The sequence below is a fragment of the Thalassophryne amazonica genome, chromosome 3 (genome assembly GCF_902500255.1).
Source record: "Thalassophryne amazonica chromosome 3, fThaAma1.1, whole genome shotgun sequence".
Taxonomy (NCBI): domain Eukaryota; kingdom Metazoa; phylum Chordata; class Actinopteri; order Batrachoidiformes; family Batrachoididae; genus Thalassophryne; species Thalassophryne amazonica.
Genome location: NC_047105.1, coordinates 83,566,595 through 83,582,339, shown reverse-complemented (window position 1 = coordinate 83,582,339; position 15,745 = coordinate 83,566,595). Strand labels below are relative to the sequence as shown.

Genomic DNA, 15,745 nt, shown 5'->3' with positions numbered 1-15,745 from the left:
ATTATGTCCATTTTAAAATATGTACACAAGTACATGTTTGTATCCATACATCCATGTTCAACATACACAGTGAAATCATCTCATTGGCCTAGGTCCTATGGTCAATTCAGCATTTGGTTTCAGACTATAAATCACACATCACTCATTATACTGAATATAATCAAAATTTCAAGTGTTAGTATTTTAATCCAATGTCTTTGAATATCTATAATAAAATCGTGTGTGGTGTATATATATATATATATATATATATATATATATATAAAATGCACTTGAGGAAGGCATTGTGTAAATTTTCAGTTAATCCATAACAAATGGAGAATGAAGTTGAACTGGAATCAAACTGGGGACCCCGACTGAAAGATTGTACTGTATAAGATGAGACAAAGTGAAAAAGATCACAACTACATGGTCACATTGTTTAAAAAAAAAGTTTTTACAAACACTTGATGCTCATCAGTAGTGCCACAGCTGGCCTCATAATGACTTAAAATCATGCCTGTGAATGACTTGTGAATATGTGGTTAAAAAACACCTAAATGTCAACGACTTAAGAATATTCTACAATCATTTGGCAGCCATTGGTAATGGCTATACACCCTGATGCTAACATTGAGGTTAATTCACCATTTGTTTTTGACATATGACGAATGTTTTGATAGTTTGCATAGACCCTTTTAATCCAACATCATCTCAGTAACATCGCTTCAACTAACACTCAGTGCACCATACCCAATGTCACCCTTTGTAAAAATTTTGGGAGCCGTAAATTTTAAAAATATAAAAAAACTGCTGCGATCATTAGTTGCAGCAGACACATTTGGGTTCTTACTAGTGTTAGAATTTACATAAACAATAAAATTACTTACCATATAGCATTTCTATCAATATCCAAAATATTTTAAAAAGTCACAGAAAAGCATGTCCACCTATGTCTAATAATTAAGTCGTATCCCCCCGGCATCTGTGGCAACATATTAAAAAGCAACATACTTTGACTTTATTCAGAAGTACAAAGAGTGAAATGGGTATGTCCATAGACTTTAAATGTCAGAGAAAACAATCCACATGTAACATAAGCATGGTTGGAGTTTTGTACTTTTTTCTGACTATTAAAACAAAATGAAAGCATAAAACATTTCAGCTTGAAGTCCATGTAGAGAGGGGAAGGAAGTTGGATCAGCATCCTGTGTGGTCAGACCATCATCCTTAGCTGGTAATTTTTTCAATTTCCTCCAAATCGTCCGTATCTAGTTTTTCAATTTTTTTATCTGTATGAAGGAAGAAAAAAAAAACAAAAACAAATTATCAAAGGATGTTAGAGTTTTGGACTAATTTATGTTAATCTCTTGCTAATTACAAACACATAAGAACAAAAAAACAACAAAAAACAAAACTTATTTCACTCCCGCTTTTCAGTTTAGGATCTTAGAGTTACTAACATGCTCAAACAAAGTTAGGTTTCCTTGAAATTTGTTTTACTTAACACTTCACCATAATCACGTCACAAAACAATCAATCTGAATTAAACAGGGTGTCATATCAACAGATGTTGATTAATTACCATGACTGTTAAACAGATGTGCCTCAGAGTGGGTACAAAAAAAAAAAAGAAAAAAAAAAAGGAAAACAACAACAAACAGGCTGTTAGGCACAGAACTACTGTACATGACGGCCAGTTACCTCAGACAATGAAACATCTGCTTTGCACAGAATGAATCAAGTTTTTTAGACTGCGGTCGCAGAACGTTTGTCCATGCTGTTGCTTATCGCAGCAGTGTGAGTCATGTGTCTGGGTCCTGGGTATCTGAGTTTAAGTGATGCCTAGTAAGAGCTTATGTGGTCATGAGGTTGGTGAGCAGAGTTGTTTGGCAATGCCAAAACCTTTGCAAGAGAATGAGGGTCCTGGTGCTTTCTTACTGTATGGCTGAGAGCCTAATCAGTGACCTAAGGTGTAGGGTTGGGTATTGAAACCCAGTACTTTTCAAGAATCGTTAAGAAATGAGTCGTCTCCACTGACATCAATAGTCTTTTTGCTAACGATTCCCTTATTGGTCCTTCAGAGCAGCTGTTCATCGGGGGAAAACGATCATTTCTTTATGTTACAGTGGCTCTGCTTGAAGCAATGCTCCAACACGCTGCTTCGTTGGCTCTCTGCTTCGCTGCGTTTCAGTCACAGTTGCAGCACATAGAATAATTTCAAGAGATTGAGATGGACTAGATGTCTGCTTGGAATGTTGCCACCCAGGTCCAAAAACAACTCCCTAGTCTGGTGGATGTGTCACCACCATGAGCTCCCAAACGTGAAGCTAACATGGATGTGCAACAGTACTTGATATTGGCAGGAACTGCAACAAGTCGAACCCATACACCTCAAACATGTTCAAAAAGGTGACATGTCTGGCCAGTATGCAGGCCCACACAAAAACCGGGACATTTTCATCTCCAGGTATTGTGCACAGATCTTTGCCACATGGGGCCGTGCATTATGGTGCAACCATGAGGGTGATGGTGGTGATGGCAGTGACTGAACGACACCCCAATTGGTGTCAGGATTTCGTCACAGTGTCTGTGCATTCAAACTGCCATCAATAATTGCCTGTGTTCACTGTCCATAGCTTATAGCAGTCGTTTCTTTCTTCTACAGTGTAAGCCAGGATTTGTTTCCACTTGTCCAAAAGCTACATCATGTCAAAAGGTGGAGCATTTGCTTAGTCAACTCTGTTGCGATATGCAGTCAGGTCAAGAAGCCCATGAGGAGCACAACAATTCCAGATGAGCTTCCCTGAAACAGTTTGACAGTTTGTGCAGAAATTCTTGTTATGCAATCAACTGTTGCATCAGCTTTCTGGGTGGCTATTCTCACACAAGGATACCACAAGAGTCAATCTGCTCTGTATGCACCACTCTGCATTTAATCATTAGTGACTGATCTCTGCTCCCCTCCACAGCACTGTCTTTTCCTGGTTCTCTCCCTCAGCCCCAACCAGTCCCAGCAGAAGACTACCCCTCCCTGAGCCTGGTTCTGCTGGAGGTTTCTTCCTGTTAAAAGGGAGTTTTCCTTCCCACTGTCGCCAAGTGCTTGCTCACAGGGGTCGTTTTGAACCGTTGGGGTTTTTTCCGTAATTATTGTATGGCTTTGCCTTACAATATAAGGCACCTTGGGGCAGCTGTATGTTGTGATTTGGCGCTATATAAATAAAATTTATTTGATTTGATATGAATATTAGGACCTAAGCCGTTTATTTTATACATAAATGATATTACGTAATGTTTCAAAGTTACTGAGATTTGTATTGTTTTCAGATGATACAAATATTTTTTTTTTCTTCTGGGAGAGGTTTGCAGCAGATTTTGGAGTTGATCATGACAAATTAATAAAGTTAAATTATGGTTCAACAAAAACAAATTATTGAATTTAGAGGAAAACAAAGATGATGTTTGGAAGAAATCCCACAAATGTTCAAATAAACCTGATTTTAAACAATATACACAAAGAGTATAGCTAAATAAATTTCTTGGAGTAATCACAGACAGCAAAATCAGCTGGAAACCTCGTAAACAACATCAGCTCAAAACTGGCAAAATTCACTGCAATTCTGGGCAAGACAAAATACATACTGGACTACAAAGCCTTACACATACTCTACTGTTCATTATTTTTACCATATCTGTCTTACAGTGTGGAAGTATGGGGAAATAACTACAAAAGCAGCCTGCAGCCACTATGCATATTACAGAAAAGAATATTAAGGATAATTAATAAAGTGGGATACAGAGAACATACCAACCCACTATTTCTAAAAGCAAATGTCTTGAAACTTACAGATTTGGTAAAATTTAGAACATCACAAATCATGTACAAAACGAGAAACAATTTACTGCCAAAAAATATACAAAACCTATTTATGGAAAGAGAAGGTGGCTGTGATTTGAGAGGAGAAATAGCTTCAAAAAGAATAGAAGTCAAACCAGGGCTGGTGTGGTTAAATGTGGTGTTCGGTTGCAAGGCCAGTTGGATGTACTGTCAAATTCTTGGAAACTACGCTGCAGAAGACTCATGGTCGTGAAATGAAGGGTCTGATTACAATCAAAACTAGAGCATCGCTCAATGTTAAAGTATACAGATTTTTTCAATTTTCCAAGATTGTTCCTGACTTTGCTCTTTGACCTTGAAAATTGAATCAGTTTTTGCCTATGATATGAAAGTAAAAATTTAATAACATATATGGAAAATTGTGGGCTCCAGGCTTCACAAGGAAACAGGAGTGAAGACATAACATCCTCCAACTTCGTTGGCGGAGGTAGTAACAAATGAATGTGCCATGTTCAAATGATCTGATATGTACGACGCAGAAATTTTTGTCACTGTAATCGGACTTACTGAAGTGCTCTTGGATCCTATTCAGGATGTTCATGCTCATCTTGCTATCAACCATGTTAACAGCCAGTCCTCTTTTTCCAAATCGACCTGTGCGACCAATCCTGTGTAGGTATGTCTCATTATCTGGGTTCCCATCCTTGTCTACTGGCAAGTCAAAGTTGATCACCACAGAAACCTGCTCGACATCAATACCTAAAGTTAACACAAGTGGACAAGACAGTGTTATGACAAAAGTAGTGTACAGTCAAGTCAGGTACACAAGTATTTGGACAGTAAGTGAAAACATGCTCTCTTGAGATGGGGTCAGGTGAGTGATATGGTCATTCTAGAATTTTCCATTTCCTTGCGTTCAGAAGCACTTGGTTGCTTTGCCAGCATGCTGTGGCTCATTAACAATCTACACTGTAAAGCACAGTGTTGAGCAAACAGTTACGTTCAAAATAATAGCTGTGTGTTTAAAAAAAAGTAAATCCATACAATAGCTTTTATTTACATACATGCAAATGCATCAGCAACACTGCACATTCTATTTCAAATCAAAACATGAAGAAACAATCAAGTTCACTGTGTGTGCATTTTTATAAAAAAAAATTACTGTATGAATTGAAAAATGCTTGAAGACGTAGCTTTCCTATGAATAGCTGAACTATAATTTAGGTGCATAACCACTGTTTCTGAGAACTGCTTCACATCTGTGTTGCATGGACTTGACCAATTTCTGTCACCTGTGAACAAGTATTCCAGCCCAGGATGATTGGATTTATATGATGGCGAGTGGATCCTTGTCATTGATTGGTGCTTTGTAAGTCACATGACATGGATTAATTCATCCCATTTGTGTTGTAGTGCATTTTGAGTGCGGCTGGGTTCCATTTAGAGTGTAAATTTGGTTCCATATGTTTGTACCATTGCACTCTGCACACAGATACTTGTGCGCGCACACACAAAACAAATCCACTGTGCTGCCTGGTAGCAGGAAGAGAGAAAAAAAGATGGACTCATTTCTGACGTGATTTTTTTCTTCGCTGCACTGAGGACATAGTCTTTTTTGGTACTATACGCACGCACAAGCGCCGACCAGGTTGTATGCGTGCATGCGCATGCAGGGGGGACGACGACTCTCCCAAGACATGTGACTGAGCTAACTGACACTGCTAATTCTTGTGACACACACACACAACAAATCCACTCTGCTGTCTGTTAGCAGGAAGAGAGGAAAGAGAGAGAGAGGAAAAAAAAAAAAAGCTGGACTCATTTCTAACGTGATTTTTTTCACTGCACTGAGGACATACAGTTGACTGAGCCGGTGGCATGCCTATGTGCGCGCACATGGGGGGTGGGAGACAATGACACGATGATTTGATTGAGCTAACTGCTGTAACATACACACAAAATCCACTCCGCTGTAATCTGGATGCACGAAGACCTGTTCACATGAAACGCTGATGTGATTTTTGGCTGGTATGTTGAAATGTTCCAGCTTTCACCTCATGAAATATTCATACAACTGAACTCAAACATTCATTATTTGTATAACATTCCACAATTCCTCTACATTTCTTGGGTTAGATATACTTTATTGATCTCACAGTGGAGAAATCATGTTTACACTCCAGTTAAATCAAATCAATTTTATTTATATAGCGCCAAAGCACAACAAACAGTTGCCCCAAGGCGCTTTATATTGTAAGGCAAAAGCCATACAATAATTACAGAAAAACCCCAATGGTCAAAACGACCCCCTATGAGCAAGCACTTGGCGACAGTGGGAAGGAAAACTCCCTTTTAACAGGAAGAAACCTCCAGCAGAACCAGGCTCAGGGAGGGGCAGTCTTCTGCTGGGACTGGTTGTGGCTGAGGGAGAGAACCAGGAAAAAGACATGCTGTGGAAGAGAGCAGAGATCAATCACCAATGATTAAAAGCAGAGTGGTGCATACAGAGCAAAAAGAGGTGAATAAAAAGAAACACTGGGTGCATCATGGGAACCCCCCAGCAGTCTAAGTCTATAGCAGCATAACTAAGGGATGGTTCAGGGTCACCTGATCCAGCCCTAACTATAAGCTTTTTCAAAAAGGAAAGTTTTAAGCTTAATCTTAAAAGTAGAGAGGGTGTCTGTCTCCCTAATCCAAATTGGGAGCTGGTTCCACAGGAGAGGAGCCTGAAAGCTGAAGGCTCTGCCTCCCATTCTACTCTTACAAACCCTAGGAACTACAAGTAAGCCTGCAGTCCGAGTCTGCTCTATTGGGGTGATATGGTACTATGAGGTCCCTAAGATAAGATGGGACCTGATTATTCAAAACCTTATAAGTAAGAAGAAGAATTTTAAATTCTATTCTGGAATTAACAGGAAGCCAATGAAGAGAGGCCAATATGGGTGAGATATGCTCTCTCCTTCTAGTCCCTCTCAGTACTCTAGCTCCAGCATTTTGAATTAACTAAAGGCTTTTCAGGGAACTTTTAGAACAACCTGATAATAAAAAGAATCCCAGTCCTGAATCAGTCCACCAGAGTCTCAAGGTCCCACAGTCAACATCTCAAGACTGGGAAGGGAGGGAGGCAGCGGAAGACAAGGAGGCGGGGGAGACGAGGAACGAGGCTATCAGGAGTGTTCTTCGGGGGGAGGATTTTATCCCAGCGGCCTTGAAGGACAGCTGGTGTTTGGAAACCAAATAGATATCCAGATTAACAGATGCCTGGCAGATTCCACAGTCTGAAGCTTCAGAGTGGCTCCCAATACATCTGAATAGAGAAGAGATGTGGTCTTACAGACGATCAAAGCGGTTTTCCAGTGCAGCCATTCTCCCCGAGATGGATTCCAATGTGCGGTTGACACCCGTCGACTGAGCTGACACTGCCCTTCCAATCGAATCAATCATGTGGGGCAGCCTGGACGGGCCAATTAATGCCGCCTCCACCTTCTTACTTTTCCGGTAAACCAGTGCTGTGGCCGCTCCACACAGCAGAAACCTGGTCACCACAGCTCCAAATAAGTAAACATCTTCAACGTCCTCCACAGACAACGTGTACAGGCACGACTTGCCACCTCCGCCAGCTGCCCATCACGTAACCCGCCACATGTGTCCCGGCAGGACAGGTCGGGTCCTCCTCTCCCGAGTGCCTTGTGAAAAAAAAAAAAAGTATCAATTGCGTTCAGAGACCACTTGATCAGATCCATTTTGCCGTTTTCCAGAGGAGCAGGGCTGGCAGCCTCACAGACAAAACACACTACAGTAGCAGGAAAGTTGGGGAGGGAGGAGGAGAGAAAAATGCGACCGTCCCGACCAAGAGCAAGAAGGCAAAAAAAAAAAAAAAAATGTATTGCGCAAATGCAAAAAAGCAGTCCTACATATTTGCTTAATATGCGCATTGAAGGACATATCCTGATCAAAAATGACTCCAAGATTTCTCACAGTATTACTGGAGGTCAGGGTAATGCCATCCAGAGTAAGGATCTGGTTAGACACCATGTTTCTAAGATTTGTGGGGCCAAGTACAATAACTTCAGTTTTATCTGAATTTAAAAGCAGGAAATTAGAGGTCATCCATGTCTTAATGTCTGTAAGACATTCCTGCAGTTTAACTAATTGGTGTGTGTCCTCTGGCTTCATGGATAGACAAAGCTGGGTATCATCTGCATAACAATGAAAATTTAAGCAATGCTTTCTAATAACACTGCCTAAGAGAAGCATGTATAAAGTGAATAAAATTGGTCCTAGCACAGAACCTTGTGGAACTCCATAATTAACCTTAGTCCGTGTAGAAGACTCCCCATTTACATGAACAAATTGTAATCTATTAGATAAATATGATTCAAACCACCGCAGCGCAGTGCATTTAATACCTATGGCATGCTCTAATCTCTGTAATAAAATTTTATGGTCAACAGTATCAAAAGCAGCACTGAGGTCTAACAGGACAAGCACAGAGATGAGTCCACTGTCTGAGGCCATAAGAAGATCATTTGTAACCTTCACTAATGCTGTTTCTGTACTATGATGAATTCTGAAACCTGACTGACTCTTCAAATAGACCATTCCTCTGCAGATGATCAGTTAGCTGTTTTACAACTACCCTTTCAAGAATTTTTGAGAGAAAAGGAAGGTTGGAGATTGGCCTATAATTAGCTAAGATAGCTGGGTCAAGTGATGGCTTTTTAAGTAATGGTTTAATTACTGCCACCTTAAAAGCCTGTGGTACATAGCCAACTAATAAAGATAGATTGATCATATTTAAGATCGAAGCATTAATTAATGGTAGGGCTTCCTTGAGCAGCCTGGTAGGAATGGGGTCTAATAGACATGTTGATGGTTTGGAGGAAGTGACTAATGAAAGTAACTCAGACAGAACAATCGGAGAGAAAGAGTCTAACCAAATACCAGCATTACTGAAAGCAGTCGAACATAAAGATATGTCTTTGGGATGGTTATGAATAATTTTTTCTCTAATAGTTAAAATTTTATTTGCAAAGAAAGTCATGAAGTCATTACTAGTTAAAGTTAAAGGAATACTCGGCTCAATAGAGCTCTGACTCTTTGTCAGCCTGGCTACAGTGCTGAAAAGAAACCTGGGGTTGTTCTTATTTTCTTCAATTAGTGATGATTAGTAAGATGTCCTAGTTTTACGGAGGGCTTTTATATAGAGCAACAGACTTTTTCCAGGCTAAATGAAGATCTTCTAAATTAGTGGGACGCCATTTCCTCTGGTTATCTGCTTTAAGCTGCGAGTTTGTGGGTCAGGAACTTCTGATTTAAGGCTCTTTTTCGGAGGAGCTACAGCATCCAAAGTTGTGCTCCATGAGGATGTAAAGCTACTGACGAGATAATCTATCTCACTCACAGAGTTTAGGTAGCTACTCTGCACTGTGTTGGTATATGGCATTGAAGAACATAAAGGAATCATATCCTTAAACCTAGTTACAGCGCTTTCAGAAAGACTTCTACTGTTATGTAATGAAATTATTCCCCACTGCTGGGTAGTCCATTAAAGTAAATGTTATTAAGAAATGATCAGACAAAAAGGGGTTTTCAGGGAATACTGTTAAGTCTTCAATTTCTATGCCATATGTCAGAACAAGATCTAAAGTGTGGCTAAGGTGGTGGGTGTGCTCATTTACATTTTGAGCGAAGCCAACTGAGTCTAATAATAGATTAAATGCAGTGTTGAGGCTGTCATTCTCAGCATCTATGTGGATGTTAAAATCACCCACTATAATTATCTTATCTGAACTAAGCACTAAGTCAGACAAAAGGTCTGAAAAATCACAAAGAAACTCACAGTAACGACCAGGTGGACAAGAGATGATAAATAAATGAGGATGGACAAGACTAAGAGTCAAGCTTTCAAATGAATTAAAGTTAGTAAATTAAGTTACCTCAGACAGCAATTAGTCCACAATTATTACTTGTTTACCGTAATAATGGCACACATCAGAATTAAAGGCAACACATACACATTTGACATTGTTTATGTGCACTAAGTTTGAAGAAGTCCATTATCCAAATTGAGGCAAGTGGGTGAAGGCCACGCAGCAACCCTGAGATGTGCTGCCCACAGCTTGGGGGGAGACGTGGGCTGCAGCGAAAACTGCACCACCCGCCGAAGGGGGAAGGAATGACACTGGCGGGTGCCAGAGAGGGGAGGTGTTGATAGGGAGGGAGGGGGTGGGAGAAGGGAATGGAACATGCTTCAGTCCTGTGAAAAAGTTTGTCTTTGTGAGATGAGATAAGAAACAGCCAATGTTCCCCAGGCCAAAACAAATCCCTCTGGAGGAGACAGTAGGGCAATTTACCTCCAGGCTTGATAAGCTTGTAATGTTATTGTCACAGCAGTGAAATCACTTTTTAACAGTTCCACTTGCATAACCAAATCCCAATTATGAATTAACAATATTCACCGTCCTCTGAAATCTTCAGCTTCAACTGCAAGGCACGCATCTGCTCCAAGATGTCATCCAATTTGCGTCTGAGTTTAAGAGTCATCGCAGTCTGAGAATGCACTGCCTTGCCAACCTTAATCATGACAGACAAGCGAGGAGCCGTGGTTCTTGATGCCGCCGTCTTGCCAATTTTCCAGTAGTTCAGGGCAGCACATAAGCCAAAAAGTACCAGCCCTGCTACTATGAGACAAAAAATGAATAAATCCTCGGCGTCCTCAATGGAGAAAGGTGCCAAGCATGCCACACGCCAGGAACTCCAGGAGTCGAGGACATAGCCCGCAGGATATGTTCCATCTGGGCAGGTAGGATCCCCCGGTCCGGACCTTCTTGTAGAAAAAATGGTGTCAATAGCTTTCAGAGACCAGCTGATCAAGTCCATGGTTAATCCAATAGTAGTCCAATAGATCCAGAATCCAATATAATTTGAGGAATTCACAGTCTGGTGAAGTAGGGACTTGAAGACAGAAGAACTTAGGCAGAAGGCTAGAGGGTTGGAACGGAAATTCTAGTTCCAAACTAGAAGTGTTCCACCTTGCATGGCGTGAAGCTATTTTAGATTATAAGCATGCTTTATTGGCTATGAAGCAGGCCTATTACTCTGAATTGATAAACAAAAACAAGCATAATTCAAAGTTTTTGTTTGATACAGTGGCATTTCTTATTCATGGACAGCCACCTGTTGGTCACTCTCCTTTTTCAGCACAGGACTTTCTGGACTATTTCGAAAAGAAAATAGAAGATATTAGGTTGAGCACATCTCAGCATACTTTGGTCCAGTCATTGTATCCAGCTACTGAGCTGGGGACTACCACTGAGGTGCTACCTAGAATCACAGAATTTGATATTATCTCAATAGGTGTGCTGACGAAACTTGTGATGTCTACTAAAAGCACAACTTGTTTATTCGATCCTATACCAACAAAATTGTTTAAGGATCTTTGGCCCATTCTTGGGCCGACTGTGCTGGAAATTGTTAATCTTTCTCTAAACTCTGGATCTGTTCCAAATTGTTTTAAATCTGCAGTGGTTAAACCACTACTCAAGAAATCTAATCTTGATCCTGGTGTATTGAAAAATTATAGGCCAATATCAAATCTATCATTCTGCTCTAAAATTCTGGAAAAGGTGGTTTCACCTGTGGACTACAACCCCTGGCAAAAATTATGGAATCACCGGCCTCGGAGGATGTTCATTCAGTTGTTTAATTTTGTAGAAAAAAAAAAAGCAGATCACAGACATGACACAAAACTAAACTCATTTCAAATGGCAACTTTCTGGCTTTAAGAAACACTGTAAGAAATCAAGAAAAAAAATTGTGGCAGTTAGTAACAGTTACTTTATTAGACCAAGCAGAGGGAAAAAAAATATGGAATCACTCAATTCTGAGGAAAAAATTATGGAATCATGAAAAACAAAAGAACGCTCCAACACATCACTAGTATTTTGTTGCACCACATCTGGCTTTTATAACAGCTTGCAGTCTCTGAGGCATGGACTTAATGAGTGACAAACAGTACTCTTCATCAATCTGGCTCCAACTTTCTCTGATTGCTGTTGCCAGATCATCTTTGCAGGTTGGAGCCTTGTCATGGACCATTTTCTTCAACTTCCACCAAAGATTTTCAATTGGATTAAGATCCGGACTATTTGCAGGCCATGACATTGACCCTATGTGTCTTTTTGCAAGGAATGTTTTCACAGTTTTTGCTCTATGGCAAGATGCATTATCATCTTGAAAAGTGATTTCATCATCCCCAAACATCCTTTCAATTGATGGGATAAGAAAAGTGTCCAAAATATCAACGTAAACTTGTGCATTTATTGATGATGTAATGACAGCCATCTCCCCAGTGCCTTTACCTGACATGCAGCCCCATATCATCAATGACTGTGGAAATTTACATGTTCTCTTCTGGCAGTCATCTTTATAAATCTCATTGGAATGGCACCAAACAAAAGTTCCAGCATCATCACCTTGCCCAATGCAGATTCGAGATTCATCACTGAATATGACTTTCATCCAGTCATCCACAGTCCACGGCTGCTTTTCCTTAGCCCATTGTAACCTTGTTTTTTTTCTGTTTAGGTGTTAATGATGGCTTTCGTTTAGCTTTTTTGTATGTAAATCCCATTTCCTTTAGGCGGTTTCTTAGAGTTCGGTCACAGACGTTGACTCCAGTTTCCTCCCATTTGTTCCTCATTTGTTTTGTTGTGCATTTTCGATTTTTGAGACATACTGCTTTAAGTTTTCTGTCTTGATGCTTTGATGTCTTCATTGGTCTATCAGTATGTTTGCCTTTAACAACCTTCCCATGTTGTTTGTATTTGGTCCAGAGTTTAGACACAGCTGACTGTGAACAACCAACATCTTTTGCAACACTGCGTGATGATTTACCCTCTTTTAAGAGTTTGATAATCCTCTCCTTTGTTTCAATTTGCATCTCTGATGTTGGAGCCATGATTCATGTCAGTCCACTTGGTGCAACAGCTCTCCAAGGTGTGATCACTCCTTTTTAGATGCAGACTAATGAGCAGATCTGATTTGATGCAGGTGTTAGTTTTGGGGATGAAAATTTAATTTTTTCCTCAGAATTGAGTGATTCCATATTTTTTTCCCTAGCTTTTCTGTATGTAAATCCCATTTCCTTTAGGCGGTTTCTTACAGTTCGGTCACAGACTTTGACTCCAGTTTCCTTCCATTCGTTCCTCATTTGTTTTGTTGTGCATTTTCCATTTTTGAGACATATTGCTTTAAGTTTTCTGTCTTGACGCTTTGATGTCTTCCTTGGTCTACCAGTATGTTTGCCTTTAACAACATTCCCATGTTGTTTGTATTTGGTCCACATCTCTCGTGTTGGAGCCATGGTTTGTCAGTCCACTTGGTGCAACAGCTCTCCAAGGTGTGATCACTCCTTTTTAGATGCAGACTAACGAGCAGATCTGATTTGATACAGGTGTTAGTTCTGGGGATGAAAATTTACAGGGTGATTCCATAATTTATTCCTCAGAATTGAGTGAGTCCATATTTTTTTCCCTCTGCTTGGTCTAAAAAAGTAACCGTTACTGTCTGCCACAATTTTTTTTCCTGATTTCATATAGTGTTTCTTAAAGCCAGAAAGTTGCCATTTGAAATGACTTTAGTTTTGTGTCATGTCTGTGATCTGCTTTTTTTCTACAAAATTAAACAACTGAATGAACATCCTCCGAGGCCGGTGATTCCATAATTTCTGCCAGGGTTTGTATCTTACTGAGAATGACCTTTTTGAGCCACTGCAGTCTGCTTTTAGAAAACATCACTCCACAGAAACAGCACTTATTAAAGTAGTTAATGATCTTCTGCGAGCAATGGACTCGGATACTACTACAGTATTGGTGTTGCTGGATCTCAGTGCTGCCTTTGACACCACTGATCATCATATTCTACTTGATAGGCTGGAAAACTGTTTCGGGATTACTGGAACTGCTCTTGCGTGGTTGACGTCTTATCTGTCTGGTCGTTCCCACTGTGTTTTGTGCAGCGACACTACCTCTGATTTTAGGGGCATGAAGTTCGGGGTTCCGCAGGGATCCGTTCTGGGTCCCCCCTGCTTTTTTCCCTGTATATGGCACCTCTTGGGAACATTTTGCGGCGTTTTGGGGTTGCTTTTCATTGCTATGCTGATGACACTCAGTTGTATATGCCGATAGCTGCTGGAAATACTGTCCACATAAAATCTTTACAGGACTGTCTCGCAGCAGTGAGAAGTTGGATGTCTAACAACTTTCTACTTTTGAACTCTGATAAGACTGAAATGATGGTTCTTGGTCCAGCAAGACATGGACATCAATTTGATCAGCTAGCGCTTAGCCTAGGTTCATGTGTTATACATCATACTGAAAGTGAGGAACATTGGGGTCATTTTTGAGCCTACGCTGTCCTTTGACCTCCACATTAGGGACATTACAAGGATTGCCTTCTTTCATTTAAGAAATATAGCAAAGATTCGTCCCATCCTGTCTATGGCTGATGCTGAGACTCTGATTCATGCTTTTGTTTCTTCTAGATTGGACTATTGTAATGCTTTGTTTTCTGGTTTACCACAGTCCAGCATCAGGGGTCTTCAACTGGTTCAAAATGCTGCTGCCAGACTTCTGACACAAAGCAGAAGGTTTGACCATATTACGCCGGTTCTGGCATCCCTTCACTGGCTTCCAGTCTCTCTGAGATCGGATTTTAAAGTATTACTATTGGCCTATAAAACTGTTCATGGACTGGCACCCTCCTATCTGGCCGGCCTGGTTGAGTCCTATGTGCCGGCTAGGGTTCTGCGTTCACAGAGTGCAGGACTATTGTGTGTCCCGAGGGTGAAGAAAAAGTCAGCGGGTTACAGAGCTTTTTATCACCGCGCCCCAGCTCAGTGGAATGATCTGCCTGTGCTGATACAACAGTCGGACTCTGTGGAGACTTTTAAAGCCAGGCTGAAGACACATTTGTTCTCCCTGTTTTATCATTAGTATTTTATATTTTTTTTTTATTCGTTGTATTTATTTTATTTCTTTTACCTTTTTATGGTTAAATTTTTTTTTATTGTGTTTTAATCTTATTTCATTTTATTCTGCTTTTAAATGTTGTGAAGCACCTTGAGGCGATTACTCGTGATTTGGCGCTTTATAAATTAATAAATTATTATTATTATTATTGAAGGTCAAAGGCAGAGAAGAGAGATAAGGAAGAGTGGAGGCGATGCGACCGCCCTCTTCGGAGTCCCAAGCTATTTCTTCGCCTCAGAAATGACATTTTTGATGTCAGCTCACAAGTTTTCAATTGGATTAAGGTCACGGGATTGGGTTGGCCACTGCATAACTTCAATCTTGTTGGTCCGGAACCAAGATGCTGCTTGCTTGCTGGTGTGTTTGGGGTTGTCCAATATCAAGCACATTTCCTCTTTGGCATAACGCAACATGACCGCCAAGTATTTTGATGTATTCAAATTGACCCATGATCCCCGGTATGCGATAAACAGGCCAGCGATTAGAGGTGTTTTCAACATCCAACGTTTGACAGAAAATGATTAATCCCCTACAAAATTATTATTTTATATACAGGGTCCGGTGCACAGAGCAGGTGGACCTGTGTGCACAAGAGGGCAGCCACTCCAAAAGTAGCCTCTCTGGTCCCTCATAGCTGCCAGGTGCTTGGACAATGGGCTTTTAGCAGCGTCGTCCGCACCACAAACATGCCTCTATAATCCTTGTTAGTCATCGTAGTAACTCGTACACAAACCGCCCTACGCTGTTGTTGCCAAATTTGGTACATTTTGAAATTAGAGCCACGGTCAGAGACGAGCCTCTAACTGAAGATACTGCTTCTAAGAGCCTCCCAGAGCCACCATTCTCCAATGACGGTTGAATAAATCATGGGTTAAAGCAATAAATTTTCATCTGA

At 40.5% G+C, this 15,745-nt stretch overlaps 1 protein-coding gene across 2 annotated transcripts in view; it reads right to left on the bottom strand.

Moving 5' to 3' along the window:
- Positions 1-776: 776 nt before the first annotated feature.
- LOC117507183 (ATP-dependent RNA helicase DDX19B) overlaps positions 777-15,745 on the bottom strand; it is a 52,502-nt gene continuing 37,533 nt past the window's right edge. For both annotated transcript variants that reach the window (XM_034166992.1, XM_034166993.1), the window contains exons 11-12: positions 4,385-4,576; positions 777-1,271 (exon numbers count right to left, since the gene is read on the bottom strand). In XM_034166992.1, coding sequence (XP_034022883.1) covers positions 1,210-1,271; positions 4,385-4,576 — 254 coding nt within the window. In that variant the 3' untranslated portion in view covers positions 777-1,209. The remainder of the gene's footprint in view (positions 1,272-4,384; positions 4,577-15,745) is intronic.